Raw genomic sequence first — 18,307 nt, 5'->3', positions numbered from 1 at the left:
ATGTTTACTAACCATTGTTCTGATTCTCTAAGCTCTCTATCAATCAAGATTAACAAAAAACAATGGATGACTAAATCTTATATGTCTATGGTAACACCTTTGCCATGCTAAGAATTGATGTTATTCCTTTAGCTTTCACAGGAGATAGGTATTAGGGGGTAAAACGTTAAACAATGATACTGGGAATATTACACAATGTCCTTTATATGAGGATTTAAGCTATTAAATTGATTTTTGAACTGAAGACAAACAAGAGTTTGTCTCTCCAAGTGAACATTCATGCTTCATCAAATCATGATGAGAAATATGGGGTAAACAATAATATATATATATATATATATATATATATATATATATATAAAAAAGTGAATTAAACTGACTTAATGACCAGACCCTAAGAATTGTCATTAATAGCTTGATATCAACTTGGAAGAAGGTCGCTAATAGAGCAACCTAGGGACCTACTCAGTTCCCTGTGTTGCCCAACATAGGATGATAAATTTATACCTAAAAGGAACTTCAGATATAATCTAGTCCAATTCTCTCATTTTAAAGATCAGTAAACTGAGGCCCAAAGAATGAGTGACTTGTCAAAGGTCAGTTACATAGATTATGTGGGAGAGATGGAATTCAAATTCAAAGTTTCTATTTCTATATACAGCACTTTTTCCACTACACCACACTATCTTATTTCATTTTTACCCATAACCTTGACAAAGGTATAGATGGCAAACATTAAATTTGCTGAAGAGACAAAAATAGAATCTATGACTAATACATCAGATGAGAGGATTCAAGAAACTGTCAACAAAGGACCAAATCTAATACGATGCAATTTAACAGGGATAAATGTGAAGTCTTCCACTTGGGGTCAAAGAATCAACTTTAAAAATATAAGATGAAAAGATGTGAAAGACAGTAGTTCAACAAAAAACAAAAATCTGGGAGTTTTATGGGGCTGAAGGCTCAAAATGAGTATATAATGTGAAGTGGTAACCAAAAGAGCTAATGAGAGTTTAGGGAGCATTAAGAGAAGAATACGACACAGGGCTCAGGAAGTAAGAGCTCTGCTATACTCTGCCCTCCTCAGACCACACCTCAAGTCTGTATTCAGTTATGGGCAACAAAGTTTTAGGAAAGACATTATTAAGTTAAAGAGCATCCAGGAGGGCAACCAGAATGATTAAGAGCCTCTTTAAGATTGGTTGAAGAAACTAAGTGTTTGATCTCAGAAGACTAAGAAAGCTCATGATAGCTATCTTCTAATGTCAGAAAGGATGCCTTGTATGAATAGTAGCTTTGACCGTCTGGCCTGATATAAGAAACAACTAGCTAACAACTAGGACTATCTGCAGTGGAAGGGGTTCCTTTGGGAGACAGTGGTTTCTTCCTCATCACAGGAATCAAAAGAAGACAAGATGAACTGAATTCTGTCACCTCAGTTATAAAGAAGCTTCTTGTTCTGGTATGGGCTGAATGAGAAGGATTTTTCTCCCATCTCTCAGATATTATAATTACGTAGTATGATGTTATTAGCCTTTTTGTATTAACTTCTAAGAAACTCAGAGCTAAATTCAATATTCAGCTGAGTTAAGTAATTCATCTTAATTAAGTTTTTATTCTATTTCTTTGCTCCTGTTTACTGATTTTTGCTCTTTTTTTTTTAATTTTTAATTGTCCTATTTTATATCATGTTCAATGTTAAAGGTGCCCCTCAAATTCTTTTTCTGAAACAGGAGGGTTATTTATATGTAATAAGAAATTAATGATAAATTGGAAATCAGATCTCTAAGTCACCGACAATTAATAACAACAACAATAATAACCAGGATTTATATAGCACTTTAAAGTTTGCAAACAGGGAACCACTTACCCTCTAGGCTCACAAGGCAGGTGTCATCTTGGACTCCTCACTATCTCTCGCTCCCCCACATCCAATCTATTGCCAAGACCTGAAGATTTTAACTTTCCTATATCTCTCATTTATGTCCCCTTCTCTCTTCTGATACTGCCACAACTCTGGGGCAGGTCTTCATCATCTCACATCTGAACTACTGCCATACACAGTTCAACCTGCTGATTCATTCTTCCTGCCACAAGTCTATCCCCACTCTAGTCCATCCTCCTATCAGACATTAAAGTGAGTTTCCTAAAGTGCAAGATCCAACCTACTCAATAAACTCCACTGGATCTCTATTACCTCAAGGATGAAATACAAAATCCTCTGTTTGGGGTTCAAAGCCTTTCATAAATCTAGTTCCTTCCTATCTTTCCATTCTTCTTATATCTTACTCTTTCCCCCACTTGTACTCTTCAATTCAATGACACTGGCCTCCTTGCTGTTCCAGGAACAAAACACATTATTCCCTAGACTGTGCATTTTCACTGACTGTAACCCATGCCTGGAATGCTCTCCCTCTTCATCTATACCTCCTGGCTTCTCTAGCTTTCTTCAAGTCCCAACTAAAATTCCATCTTCTACAGAGGTCTTTTCTAATCCCTCTTAATTTTAGTGTCTTTGCCCTGTGGATTATTTCCTATTTATCCTGTATGTTGCTTATTTGTACACAGATGTTTGCATGTTGATTTCCCCATTAGATTATGAGCTCCTTGAGGGCAGGGACCATCTTTTGCTTTCCTCTGTGTTCCTAAAACTTAGCACAGTGTCTGGTACATAGTAGGCACTTAATAAATACAGAATTATGTCATCTGGTCTTTACAATACTTCTGAGAAGTAGATGCTATTATTTTCCTCATTTTAGAGACAAGGAAATTGAGGCAGAAACTGACTTGTCCAGTCAAGTAGCTAGTGTCTAAAGCAGGATTTGAACTCGTCTTCCTGACTCTAGATCCAACTCTCTATCCCCACTATGTCTAGACATTCCAGTCACTAGAATTCTGCTAAAGTCATTGTTAAAGGAACCAGTCCCTCCTCCCCCCAAAAAGATATTTAATGTACAAATAGTATATATTTTAAATTAACAATAACACAAATCTAGCTCCAAAAGTTAAGGCTAAATGGCAAAAAAATTAGATATTTTGGGTAAAAGTCACACACCTCTATCAACTTGAATTGCCCTTTTCTGTCCTCCCCCAACCCTAAAAAAGGTAACTCTCATTAACAAGAACAGCATTTATATAGCACCTACAATGTGTCAGGCACTGTAATGATTCCTTCACAAATATTCTCTCATTTGTTCCTTACAACTCTGGGAAGTAGTTGTTATTATTACCCCCATTTTATAGATGAGAAACCTGAGGCAAACAGAGGCTAAATGATTTGCCTAGGTCTAAGGCCACACTGTCTAAGCCACATTTGAACTCTGGTCTTTCTGAATCCAGGCCTGCTATTCTACCACTGCAGGAACAGCCTAGAAAGGCTGTCAAGATACTGAAACCTAGTACAGAGGATGAAAAGCATTTCAACTACAAGAAGACATAACTCCAAGAAATGTTCTCAGTAAATTATCCAGCTTAACAATAGAAGCAGAGTTAATTAAGGTCCTAGGGCCACTAGTTTCACACACAAACATACAAGGAATCTATTAATATGTCAAAATGGGTAACTCCCAATAGAGGAACCTCCATTAAGGCAGATAACACCCTTCTATGACTTCTTATGAAAGTCCTAGAGAGTTAAATATACAGGCTACTATATAATGTATATATACTAAAGCACATATAGGTTAAATGACTCATCCAGGGTCAAAATAGCCAATATATGTCATAAAGGACTTAAACCCAGGTTTTCTTGATTCTAATGCTAGCATTCTAACTACTATTTCATATTGCCTCTAATATAATAGTTTGATACTAGGAAGAAATTGTATTTAAGTAATTGCATTTCTTTAAACTTACAAATTAATGTTTATGTTTAACTGTTTTAACAAAAAGCCACAGCTAAATGGAAGAATATGCTAAATTTGTCTCTTTCATTTAATCATGCCTAAAGAATGCCTGGTGAACAGCATAATCCTAATTGGAGACATAGTCCCAAAAATGAAATGAACAGCTTCCTAAGCATTGGCCTTGCAAACTCAGATGAATGCAAACATGGTAATTTGTTACATTGGAATGAATATCAAACACATGCAGCATAGCCACAATGTAAATGCAGTTTCCCTGTTTCCTTTAGCAGAAGCATTTTTTTGTATTTAACCCCTACTTCAACTTTATCATAAATCACAACCCTAGATTTATTAATTTCTAAAAGGTGTGGGATCATATTTTTTTGTTTCTTATAATCCACACAGAATGAATGAAAGAAAAGACCTACCAATAACTTGGGGAAAAAGAAAAAAGCAATACATCTTTTTTTTTTAAAGGCCATGCCTTTTTACAGATAATTAACATTCATGGATATCAGATTCTGATCATTCCATTTGGTTCTTCGTAACATGTAAATACTTTGCTACGTCCTGGCAAGAAAATCAACAGTCAGAATTGTTTTTTCAATGATAATTTATATGAATTATAGAACTAATTTCTAGGTACCAAAACTCAACTGAAAGCTCCAATGATGGGTGAGCTCCAATTTAAAACAGGAAGCTAACTAGTAATAGCATTTTTAAAGGAGTATCAATAAAAATAAAATGACTGCTATCTTCAATAAAGATGTTGCCAAAATTCGATGTTGTGTTTCATCATTTTTGTTATATACCAGCCTAGATAAAGTAAATATTTTAAAAAAATTTTAGCTCCTGAAATAGCTATACATATGCTACTCCTTAAAATTTTTAAATTCTAAGGAAATAAGAATTCATAGAAAGATAACCCCCGACATTTCTCAATCCCAGACAGAGAGCAAGTTATTTACACTGTAAGAGGATTCATAGAACCATAGGGCTTATAATAATTGTTTTATACTTCAAAAAAAAAAAACAGTAAGATTAGGGGACAAAGAAACTTATAGCTAAATTTTTAGAATATTCTTTCAACCAGAGGTCAACCAAAATTGATACATTATCTTTGAAATTATAATAGAAATTAATGGAAAATGAAATTACCTTTATTTAAGGGAAAAAAAAAACTAATGGCAACTTTTCAGTTACTTATCAATTATGCCAAGCAATATATAATAACTCTAAAAATGTATCTTAAAATTTGCTGTGGAAAAATTCAAACTTTCCCTAAATGTTAGTCATTTCAACTCATTTCAAAGTGAAATGAAATGTATAAATTAAAAGGAATTAAGAAACTAAATGTCTTAAGATTTAAAATGAAACACAAATGATTATATTATAGCCAATTATGTATAAATTAGGGAAATAAACTAGATGATCTACCTCTATAGCTTCATCTTCCTATGCATATCATCTTTTCCTTTAGCTAGCTGTCGTCTTTCCCTTTACATCACTGTCAAACCCAGAATAGTCTACGACATACATATACAAAATTTTCTACATTTCTCTCCTTTATCAGAAGGTTGTGAATCAATTCAGAAATGAATTATTTCATGTAGGGGGTGACCAAAAAAAAAAAACACAACAGCCTTTCAAACTGAATATTTTTAAAGCAAAAATCCATTAAGCCTGTAGCTGTTAACACCTACTTTCTATGGCACCTGCCATTTAGTGATTTTAAATTTGCTATGATTTAACCTGTCAACCAAAACTAAATATATTACAACCAGATAGCTACTGAAACAATAACTGAGCTTAGGACAATGAATCAAAGCACATTTTTTTAAAAAATCTCTAAACATTCATAAAATATGATTCAAAACCAAAGTGATGTTAGTATCCTCAATACACAAAAAACTGAGTTGCCAAAAATACATTTCAAAGTCATAAGGTTTGCTGATTATTCTCACTATGACCATGAAATCTTTGACAAATAAAAACTAAAATGAAAAGACATTTGTAGCAGTTGCGCAGGGGGTTATTCTATAATCAATGTTTACATGATTGCAATATGCATTTTTGTACATTGTTAAACAGGAAGATCTAGTATTGGATTGTTTATGTTAACATATCAGGTTCTAGAACCTTTGTTTGAGACTGCAGAAGAAAAATTATTATTAACACCCCAACACCTGAAAGACTTACCATTTTATCTAGATGTTCAATGGATCTATAAATCTCCCCCTGGGATTCATCATAGTAACTGTAACGGAACCTTTGACCTTGAAACAAATATTATGTACAAAATAAAATAGGGAAAATTAGAAGCTAAAAAAGCAAATATTTACCAAAATAAGTTCAGTCCTCATGGAAGGCAAAGCATAGCTTAAGCCTCTGAGAGTCATTCCCATGAGCCCTTAATAAGCCAAAAAAGGTGAATTTGGTATTGTAATAAAGAAATGATAATCATCACAGCATTTTTAATGTTAAAAGGTATTCCAAATTGTAAAACAGTAAAGTCACCAGCAAAATAAAAGATTAAAAAAGAAACACAAAACAGCTTAAAAAGTTAGAGGCATGGTTAAGTATAGTTGGTCAGTGAAGAAGACATTTACAATTCTTGCAATAATGAAAAGTAGATACACAAAATATTCTTCAGAGCAATTTAATGTAAACAAACAACCTGAATCTGACAAACCATAGAAAGCTTAGATTTTGGAGCAAATATCAATCTCCATTACAAGAAATCTATGGAGGTCAGAAATATACAGGTAGCTTATGCCTGTGGTTTTCCCAACCTTAAAATACAAGTGTTTGTTCTCTGGTCAAAATTTTTTCTTTTTGAAAAAGGTCAATACAGGTTCCTTAATTGAAGAACAAATGAATTGCAAGAAAGAGTAATTGTAATAAATAGTATACTTCTCTTAACTTATAATACTTCAATAACAGTATCCAGGTACTAGAAGTAGTAATTTTATATAGTCATTTTCCAAAATTAGACAAACAGAAAGAGCCAAAAGGGCAAAATAAAAAGAAACCTGCTTAAAACAACTGGGCAACAAAAGACACACCAATCTAATTTTGTCCTCACCATTCTTTGCTACAGGGATAATTACAACTAACTGTGGATTGTGATTCTTAAGACTAGTACATATTACACAGGCACCTACACCATTCTTTCCAGCCTGGCAATCCACATTGAATTAGTGATTAAAGAGGTGGTTTAATCTTCAAAGATTCATTATACTTAGCACATTATTCAATTTCTAAAACTAGATAACAGATTTATAGTTGGAAGAAACAAATCCTTTCATTTTACAGTTGGGAAAAAAAGACAACCAGTAAGGTTAAATGATTCTTGATAAAGATTAATCTATAGCAGAGCTGTGTACATAGGCCTTAAGAATCTAAGCTCTATCCTAGAGCAATGTTTTACATATGAGCCTTTGTCCTCTCATGGAAGATGGCAGGTCTTCATGACTGTATCATTAAGATAAAGCTGGCTTTCTCTCAAATCTTCTTACCTACTAGGATGATTGACTTGGAAATAAGGGGCAGTTAAAAAAATCTTAGCATCATTTTCAAGTTTGTCTCTTAAAAGAAAAACTAAATATGGATACAGTACCAGCTCATTTATCCTGTGGCAGAGAAAAGTTGTACATGTGTAAAAATTTCCAGATTGCCAAAATTTTTCATTTTAATCATCTCTGACAAAAATTTAAGATGCATGACACTTTTCTGCTTGCTTAGAATATACAAAACATCATCTAAAATATTCTTGGAAACACAGGACCAACTATTTACTGCCAGATAATACAACTGCCAACTCCAAGGGAACTGAGGTTTTGTAAAGGTGCTTTTAATATTGTTATGCTTTTATACCAGGAGTACTGTCTCTTGTGTCTGCTGTCAGCTGAACTCCTATTTGTGGCCAGTGTGAACTTCTAATTGCTGCCTTAAAGGCAAGTTTCTGGCTTGAAATGAATGGAACTCTGGCTTGATTTCCCCTCTCCTATGGAGTAAAGTACATAAAATTTATGATAGCTATTTGCCACAAAGAAAACTATTCTGCTTATTTCCAGGACTGCAGATGTGATTGTCAAAGTCTGACCCCAAGATCAGTAAAATGTTATTGTACTTCAAAACAGCTTTCTTCGGATGTGGACCATTTAAAAATAATTTTAAGAACTCTGTTTGCAAAAACACCCACACATTAAAACATAATATTAAGAGAAAGCTTGATCTTAAATTGGGATAGAATGTCACAAGCTAACTGGATAATAATAGTAATAATAAAATATACAGAATAAATTTAAGCAAATGGTTGATATAATACCCTCTGACCTTTTATTAGTATTCTCCTATATAGAGCTACTAAAGAACTAAGGAGAGTATACCTAACTTAGTTCAATTTAACAAATATTTATTAGGTGCTTACTGCGTGGAAGGCATTATAAGAAACACCAGCAACAGAAAGAAAAAACAAAGGTCTTGCCTTAAAAAAACTTACATTCCTATCTTAGATGATAAGTACTTAAATATTTATTAAATACAGAAATTATGTTAAATCACTTTATATGATTCACAGATGCTCAGGGCTTTTATTCCCAAAATAATCTTGACTGACCTATCACTGCTACCACCTTGACATGTATGTTAAAGCCTCAGTGGAAAGAGCTCATGGAATATTGTGGGAGGTTTTTTATTTCTTAAAAAAAAAATAAAAAGGAGTTGTTATTACTCAGATTAATGAGAATACCTGGAAGTCTTAGTATCTAGCACAGTATCTTGTGCATAAGTAGATCCTCAAATATTCTTGTTGTTGATTGGGGGGGGGGGCGCGCCTGATTTCAAATGTGTCTTAACTACCAATATATTTTGGGTCACAATATCTAACATTTTCAACACCAAAATCAGTTTCTGCAGCTGCCCATTTTCCTGGACAAGTGGACTTGTGCATTTTTTATAAGTATGAAAAAAGCATACTACACATCACATAGTAAGAGAAAATTACTTACCTGAAACTTATCCTTTCAGAAGGTACACTGGGAAAATGGATTCTTTGAGCCCCTGTTTCAACTCCAAGTATGAGCTTTCTAGCTTTAAGAGCAATTGACACTGCCCCTAGAAGCAGTACAAGCTTTGGAACTCCCCTAGTGAGTGTAAGTCAGTAGTTTCTTCAGGTGCCTTCCCTCAGTTCTTTTCAAATTCAAAAGATGAGAGGAAAAATAACCCAAGAAAAAATCCTGTAAAGCAGAAACCTTACTCTTTGAGGAAAGGAGGGTAGCTCATTTGTGAATCCATTCCAGAGCACGCTTTCTGAGAAAAAGAAATACAGGTAAGTAATTTTCCCATCTCCAAAGGTGACTGGTGATTAATGAGTGGATTCACAGAGTGTGGAGAATAAGCTCCAGGGATGTCTATTTAACACACAACAAGCAACTAATGAGGACAAACAAAACAATGAATGGCACAAGTACCAACACTACTTTTAAGAATCTCAAAACAACAACTAAAAACAGTACCTCCACATAAACAGCATTTCAGACAAAAAAAGGAATAAACAATGAATTTGACAAGCTGGACCCTCAAAAGCCCAGGCAATAAGAAAATTTTAGACAAATATTCATTCACTGTTCTGATTAAACTCGCCTTCAGGATTATACGTTTGCATTTTTTATCACTGTACCTTTGGATCTACAACATGCTTTACAATCACCTTTTTAAGTGAGTAAAATCCTCACAACAACCCTGTGAGGTAGGTTATTAGCCCATTCTACCCTAAACATAAGGACCTAGTCTGGGGTAAATATAGGGACTCATTATTAAAAGAAAACTTTATTTCATGAAGGAAATACTAACAAACTGGCATTAACCTGAGAAATCATGTTTCTAAACAACACATTGTCATTCCTTGATTCTAGGAACTACATAACGAAATAAAAGCACAAAGCTTCTTAACAATATCTGATATATGTTAATTCACTATACTAAAATATCTGAGAAAACTACAAACCTGTATGCCCAGTGACATATACTTTAGGTAGAAGCTAACATCTATGAAACTATTTAAATATATTTGTAAAATAAAATGGGAGATACACAAGAAGACTAGCAAAAGTTACCAACCTTCTAAAAAAGAAAAAAGGAATACAGATGGGAAATGATTCTCCAATATCCCTGAAGCTGATAAAATAGGATAAATATTGATGCAAATTCCACAAATATGCCAAAGAGTGCAATCATGCACAGAGCAGAATGTGTTTGTTTAAAAAAAAATCACAAAAGCCTAAACTCAACAGTTTAGTAGATAAAAATAAAAAATCACTGGGTGAAGAGAGCAAGTAAAACTGTATTTACATTCAAATAAAACATGACATGATACATTGAACTTTTACCTAAGAAAATTATCACCAATGATCTGGATTTTAAATTATCATTAAGACAGTAAATAGTGATAACAAGTGGCAAATATTCACTCAAAAAAGAATTTTCTATTATATTACAGGACTCAAGCCATTTTATTTAATAAAGTTTTCAAGGAACTACAAATAAGTTGCCAATGAGTCCAAAGTGGGAAAGGTTATAAATCCATATGATAATTGAGTTTAGAGCTGCAAATGCTCCCTCTAAAAGATCATTCAATCCAACCCCTTCATTTTACAGATAAGGAAACTGAAGCACAGTAAAAGGGAAGTGACTGCTCAAAATCACACAGCTACTAAATGCTAGAATTAGAATTTTAACCAGGAGTTCTCTGACTCCAGAACCTGGGTTTCTCCAGCTATATCACACTAGACCAGAGGTAGGGGAAAAGAGAAGTGGGAAGAACTGTCAGGAGGCTATTGCAACAGTCTGGGGAAGGCAATAATGGCCTGAACTATGTAAGGTGGTAGCAATGTGGATAGTAATGAGATACCTCTAAGAAAGGAAGGATAGAAGATTTGAGGTGTAGAACAAGGGCCATACCAAAGAAAACTCCAAGACTCTAAGCATGAATGACTGGATAAATAGTAGCATCACTTATCCAGATATTTTAGTAGGGAAGAGACAGAGATTTGGGGGGAAAGATAAATCAGAGACAAATTATGCTTACACTAGTGGTAATCTTTTTTCCCCCATACTGAATGATATAAGTTGAAACAAAGCACATCATATAGCCAAAGTGACTATTTTTCTCATTTTAAGGGTTCTTAGGGAAAGTAAAAAGATAATACTAAGGAAGGCAAAGAAATACGAACAGTAAATATTTTAATAGAAAAGAACATGGGAACAAATGACACTTTTTTAGGTAAAGTTGGTTCCAATCACGTATTTCATGAAAAATGAGGATGCCAACAAGATACCATGGACTAAAAGGGAAATTCTGTATCACCATTAAAATCAACACAATAAAAGTATAACCTTTATTGAACTGCTGAACCTTAGAGAATAATCACTGAAGATACATTTGATAAATGCTTAAAAACTAGAGGCTTTCCTACACAAAATTCAAGTACTGGCAATTCTCTTGCCTTAGCTTTTGTTCCATTTCCTATCGCTAGTGGAGAGGCAAGTGAGAGGCATAAGAGGGTGTCCTTATTTCTACCTGAACAAGTATTTCATCATTCTGGCTATTTCAGTGATCTGTGAGACCAATAAAGGAAGAGATAAAGAAGCCAATATGTGGAGAATACAGAGCAGAGAACAGGAAATAGAATGTATGATAGGGGTACTTAGGCTTATGTTCCTGTCTCCATTCTATCATCATCCTAGAAGTATGATGGCAACTTTTTAAAAAATCTATTCCTTCTATTAACGGAAAGGCATAAAAAGCAGATAAGTTAATATAGAAGGAGAATTCTACAGTTTTCCCAAAGTGAAACATACAAAAAAAAAGTCATCCTTATGCTATTCAGATTATAACAGAAATTTCATCCACATTAAATGATGAATCCACAGGGCAAAATTCTTCTAGTTAAAGTGCAAGAGCTTCATTCTACCTTGATTCATTAAGAAGCTATGGCTACTATGAACAAAAACATAGATGAGAATTATTACAGGTGACATCTATATAACATTTTAAACTCTTGCAAAGTGCTTTACATGAATTATCTCTTCTGATTAATCTATCAATTCTCTATGAAGTTACCAAATATAAATAGGTAGCTGTGGCACAGTCACAAGAACTCTGAATTTTAAGTCAAAGGTTCAGGTTCAAATCCCAGCTCTGCTACTGACAATTAGTGTATTTTTGGTAAGTTAATTTAACCTTGCTGGGCCTCAGTATTCTCATTTACAAAATGAGAGAAATAGATAAGATGTTTTCTAAGGTTGGCAATACATTTAAAGCTTATGATTCCACGTTCTACTACTCTTAGCAGAATAAGAAGACCTATTTCAAGTGCTTCAAGATGATATAAATAATCTTTTTAAAGTAGACTTTCCTGACTAGGAGAATTCAATGATCTCACTGTTCTACTAAACAGGATCATACCTGAAAGAGACAAAATTTTCAAAGGTATATAGCATTGAGCATATTCAGGAAAACTAAATTTCTAGGATCTTGACAATAGCATAATTACTCATTGTTATGAATAATGAACTTGAGGAACTCAGATATTAAAGCACAAATAAAGATTATGATTAGGCTCCCATGGCTAGTAACCACTATGACTTAAAAATTAAGCAAAAAATTCATCTAATAATCTTACTCTTACATAAAAGTATGATTGTGGCAGAAATATGGTTCAATTACTTAAGGATCCAAGAAGAAATCTGACATAGCAACTTGCTGGCAATACGAACATACCTGAATATACTGCGCATAATACATACTTAATAAATGTTTGTTTATGATGATGATGATGATGATGATACTAAAGGTGGGTAAGGGGAACTTGAGTTTTTTTTCAGCCATTAGACATTTTCAACATCTAACTCTGGCTCTCACTAGAAAATGATTATCCCCTTTTCTCAACAAGAAATGATTTCTCCCTCCTCTGTGTCTCATAATACTTAGCTTGTATTTCTTTTATAACTCCTATAAAAGTCATACTCTTATTCATTTATAAGTCCTATCTCCCTTATTAGGCAATCAGTCCACTGAGGGCAGGAGTTGAAGGGACTTCTGAGTGCTTTTCTCATGACAAACATTCAATAGTTATTTGCTGAATGAATGAATCCCAAAAAATGTTATATGAAAATTTTATTGTGTAAATATTAAAGTTTCTAATGAATAAAAACAGAGAATTCAGAACCACAACAAAATTCATTTTTTCTTTATGAACAATATTGAATTGGATTTTTTGCTAGATATATGAATTTCCAACAGCTTATCTTCTGCTATCTAAACCCCTCTCCACCCCAAAATTTTGAAGAGGGCAATCTGAAGGATTTTCTCTGCGCAAAATCCTTAATGACAACCTTAATAAAAGAAATACTTGCTCCTGAAGTAATATAAATGACATAAGATTAAAGACCTGTGATTTTTTTCCCATTAAAATCAATAAAGAATGGCAAAATGCTGTAGAATTTTTTAAAACTCCTGAAATACTAGAATTTTTTTCTCCATTGAGGAAACCAAGATTCTACAGAACTGGGAAATAAAAAGGTAGCCATCAGGATCATGCATCCTGTCATCATCAGTCACTTGCCTTGAGGATCCACAGGGATGGATCAAGAGAAAAGGTAAAGTAGTTCATGGATACAGTTTAGATTCTCGCAAATTTAAGAACAATAACTCTGCATCATGAGGAACTGAAAATCCAAGGATTTCTAATCTCTAAAGAACAAAGGAACTCAGAAAACAAAAGCAAAAAGACAAAGATAAGCATTTAAATGTTATTAAAGTACAAGGGTAAGCCTTAGTACCAATGAAATTTCACAATATAACATTTTTTCTCCAGTAATGATACTCTACATATTTGAGGATGAACTATGAGAGAATCCTGGATCTCATCAAAAACAAAAGATGTTCCTTGAAGTTTCAACCTAAGATAGGAGTTCTGAATAACATCATCAAATACATAAAGAATAATTTCTTCTAATATTAGACCAAGAAGAAAATATAATTTGATTCTGAATGACAATGCATGTTGACTAACAATAGCAACATATCTTGAAAATGGTGGGCAACTTCTTTTTTCTAACATACAAGAAAAATTGGCAATAAATAGAAGAGCTCAGCATTCAGGTAACAATGACTTGTTATGTCTTAAAGAGATGTTCTAAAAGATACCAAAAATGTGCTAAGAAATTGTAAGATAGGTGATAATAACAGTGGACCCAACACAGTAAAAACTGCTCTTAAAGAGGTATATTCAAATAGAAAGTTCTGAGAGATGCTTCCTTTTTTCCTCTGTGATCCACCTACTTCAAGAGTCTTTACCTTTCAGATCATGTTAACAGAACAGAAGACAGTTTGACTAGAAGAGTTTCAATATCCACAAAATTCCAATCTGTGATGTCGATCTCTAAAGTAAAGGTAACGCTGGGCAAAAATCAAGCAATAGAAAAGGATAGGGGTGGGGATGGGAGGAAAAGCACTAGTGAAGCACAAAAAGATCTTCTAGGATTCTTGGTGGCACTGTCACCAAGAAATTCTCTCTTCAGACACTCTACAAGGGATGTTCTGCCCGGGGACAGCCTAGCAGATTTAAATCCTGAGAGGTCTTGTTCATATACTCATATAGGCAGAAACCCTCACAGTGTGAATCCATTTATACCAGTCGCCTTTGGAAATGTGCTCATCAACCCACTACTACTAATCATTCAAAGATAATCAAGTAACTTAAAATTATCACCATTAGGTAATGCTAAGACTTTCAAGAGAAAATTGTAAAGAACTGAAAACAGAAGCTTAACATGACAGGGGATACCTTTCATTACAAATGCATACTATCTAACATGATATGATAATATAAAGTCTACAACTTACCCCAATGGCAGAAATCAGAAGAAACCACAAAGAGATTACTAGGATCCGCTAGATATTTACTGAAGAGTTTTCCGAATTCCTGTTCTTTTGACTCACTCAGAGCTCCAACCAATACAGGAATAATGGTAAACTCATCCTTATGGCTTAAAGGAAACAGGGGAGGCAGATGGTCACATTTAATGTATTCAACAATAATAACTTTTCAAATATGTTCATATTAAATAAAGAGACCATTTATTCAAAGTACTGAATTGATAATAACAGTTAACATAATATTAGTACCCTGAATATATAAAATCTATAAATTGAATATTTTAAAAGGCAACAACAACCAAAAAAAGGTGAGAAATAATGGACAAAATATTAAATAACCACTGAACACAACTTATAAAATGTGTGTATGTAAACGTGTGCATACATACTGATGCACACAATGCTACACATATCAAATACAACATCTTTAGAAATTCTAAAGTACTGATGAATACTCTCAAAGGCAAAAATATACAGTGCACATTTTTTTTTTTGGACTTCAGGGACTTGAGTCCTTTCCTACCTTTGACCCAAGCTGCAATCTCCCAACCAAAACTTCCAGGATCTGATCTGCCTTACTGGATCTTTAGGTTCCCTCTCCATCTCATCTACCTCACTAGATTCCACTACAAATATCACCCATGAACATATGATCTCACTCAATCCTCTGACACCAAAAAGTGAAACCAGCTTAAAAAAAAAAAGAACAAAACAAAAAAAAACGTGGATCACCCATAAAATTCACTTTCTGTACCTGCACCATAAATAAATGCAAGGAGTATGAACAGGTTATGAGAATTTCACTGACAGTCTTGGGTAAATGTGGAGTTTAAGGAGGTGATAGGACAAAGGTAATGCAAAAAACTCAAGTATATCTCACCTACCCCATCTAAACTGTAAGCAAGTTCATAATCAAGTATCATGGAATCATAGAAACTTATAGCTGCAAAGGACTTTAGGGGTCATCTAACTCATCCTATCTCCCACGGAGAAATCACCTTAACAATATCCCTAACAGCCTCAACTTTCCTGTGATAAGGGAGTCACTAATTTATAAGACAATTCATTCCATTTCTGCAGAGCAATAATCCTATAAACTAAAATCTGCATCCCTGGACCTTCTAACAACTGATCCATGTCATGTCCTCTGGAGCCACACAGAATGAATCTAAGAATCTTTTCTTCCACATGAAATTTTATCGAATATTTGAAGACAGCTATCATACCTTATCAAAGTGTTATCTTCTCCAGGCTAAATAAAAATAGTATTCATATAACAAGGTTTGAGGTCTCCTTAACACTCAGATTTCTCTCCTGGACACACTCCAGTTTTTCTATATCTCTCATAAAAAGTGGCAACAAGAAATGAACAAGAACTCTAAATTTGGTCTGGCCAAGGCAGAGCATAGTGGAACTATTTATACTTCCCAGACACTATAGTTCTATTAATGGAACTGAAAACTACATTAGTTATTTTGCCAGGCAATCCAAACTCTTGACTCATATTATACTTAGAGTAAACAAAAATCCCCCAAATCTTTCTCTCAAAAATTGCTGTCAAGTCAAACTTTCCCCTACCCACTCCCACCCTATCCTATACTTGTACAGTTGTTTTGGGGAACCTAATTATAGGTCTATTTATCCCTCTATTTAGTTCTATATGATAAATACAACCTAACATTGCAATCTGAGAATATTGTCTTGAATTTTAATTCCATCATCAAAAGATTAATTATTCCTCCCAATTTTCTGACATTCATAAATTTGATGAGGTTGTCTTCAAGATCTTAAAAAACACCGGAAAAAATACTGATAAAAAAATAGACATAGCTGAGAACAAAGTCCTGTAGCAAACATTTAGAGACAATTTTTCCAGGTTGACATTAATCCACTGGGCAAAATCTGGGTATAATCATGCAACCAGCTTTGAATACAGCTAACTGTATCAGCCTATGTAACATCTTGCTCACAAAGTTATCATGAAAGCTTGCCAACTTCCTTCTTAAAAAAAAAAAAAAAGCCCATAATCACACTAGTTTCATAGTACCTAAACCATATGTCTTGCCCATAATATGTACTTAATGAGGTTAATTTGGCATTATTTAATCTTAATGAAGCTATATTGACTGCTAATAATCACAATTTCTCTTTCTAAATGTACACAAACCATGAGTGTTCATATTCTGGTCCACAATTTTGTCAAGAATCGCCATTAGACTCCAGTAGTTTTAGTCAATTATTTTGAAAACTAAAACAAGGAATGCCTTTCTCTGGTCTCCCAGGGCATGCTGAAGATCTGAATTTATTAAAAAAAAAAAAGCTTCAGTAATCACTTTCAAATTTCTTCAGCACACTGTAAATTTATCAGTCAGGTGCCAAGGATTCCCAGGGCACCAATTCTAAAGTCACAGACAGGAAGATACCAGCCACATAATTCTGGTGGTTCAAAAGGTCTTAATGCATGTAGAAGCCCTATCAGGAACAAATTTTATCCACCATGAATGTCACTTTAGTGTCACCTGCCTTCAGGGTTCACATCAGCTTCTGACTCAGATCTTTTCTATGCTTTTCGTCATTCTAATTTGTCTCAGGTTATCAGCCAACTTCCACAATACTGAAACAATAACTCCTTTTTGTCCTCTCTAGAAGTTAAGACATTGTTTACACTACTCCCCTGCCACAGTACACGTGGATACCTGTTTGATCTTTATCATAACCAGTGTGGCACAACTTTGGGCAATACCTTCATTAGACCCAACTGCTGCCAGGGCTTGCCCAGAATATACTGGTCCCTGCAAATCCTGAAGGCCCAAACAAATTCCAAAGCCCTCATTTTCTTATGTCTTAGCATTTTTCTGTGGAACACAATAGTTTGGCACAAGAGACTTCAACCCATTTAAAGCAGGTAAGTTTTATCTCCTCGCTTCTCTCCAGTCTTAATTACCTCTGAGCCATGTGAATGATTATTCTTAAGAAAGAAAATAGAACTAATTCTGCTTTCTGTCATGAGACAGGAGATATGGCATAGATGAAAAGAAAAAAAGGCCTGGCATCAGAAAAAACGGGTTCAAGTAATCTTATCAGCTACTCAACTTCTAGAAGCTCTAGTCGCTTCATCTGTAAAATGGAGATCAATACCTAATTTAACTATCACATAGTTATGAAAACCAAGTGAGATGATGCATGGGAAAGCAATTTGTAATCAACAGATTTCCATACAGTATTATTCTTGGAGAAAGGCAACTTAGTGTAACAAAAAGAGAACAGTACTTGGGAGTCAAAAGATCTAAGTTCAAGCCTTGACTCTACCATCACCTAGCTATGTAACCTACTCTCTCTAAGCTCAACTACCTCATCTGTAAAATGGGAAAAATGATGCTTGCAGTACCTATATTGTAAGGAGAGCATTATATAAATGAACAAGGACTATATAAATATGAACTATTATTATCATCATCATCACTTAACTTTATATAACCTACCCCAAGTATGGGGACTATCCCTTCCTTATTCC

General features: G+C 34.1%; 1 protein-coding gene across 3 annotated transcripts in view; it reads right to left on the bottom strand.

Moving 5' to 3' along the window:
- MEMO1 (mediator of cell motility 1) overlaps window positions 1-18,307 on the bottom strand; it is a 127,245-nt gene that overhangs the window by 12,461 nt on the left and 96,477 nt on the right. For 2 of the 3 annotated variants that reach the window (XM_020972352.2, XM_020972353.2), the window contains 2 exons: window positions 14,761-14,903; window positions 6,048-6,124 (listed from right to left, as the gene is read on the bottom strand). In XM_020972352.2, the coding sequence (XP_020828011.1) occupies window positions 6,048-6,124; window positions 14,761-14,903 (220 nt within the window). The remainder of the gene's footprint in view (window positions 1-6,047; window positions 6,125-14,760; window positions 14,904-18,307) is intronic. The other variant, XM_020972354.2, reaches the window with a different exon arrangement.

The sequence above is a fragment of the Phascolarctos cinereus genome, unplaced genomic scaffold (genome assembly GCF_003287225.1).
Source record: "Phascolarctos cinereus isolate Bilbo 61053 unplaced genomic scaffold, phaCin_HiC Scaffold_2;HRSCAF=192, whole genome shotgun sequence".
In the NCBI taxonomy this organism is placed as follows: Eukaryota; Metazoa; Chordata; class Mammalia; order Diprotodontia; family Phascolarctidae; genus Phascolarctos; species Phascolarctos cinereus.
This window is presented reverse-complemented; position numbering and strand designations above follow the sequence as displayed.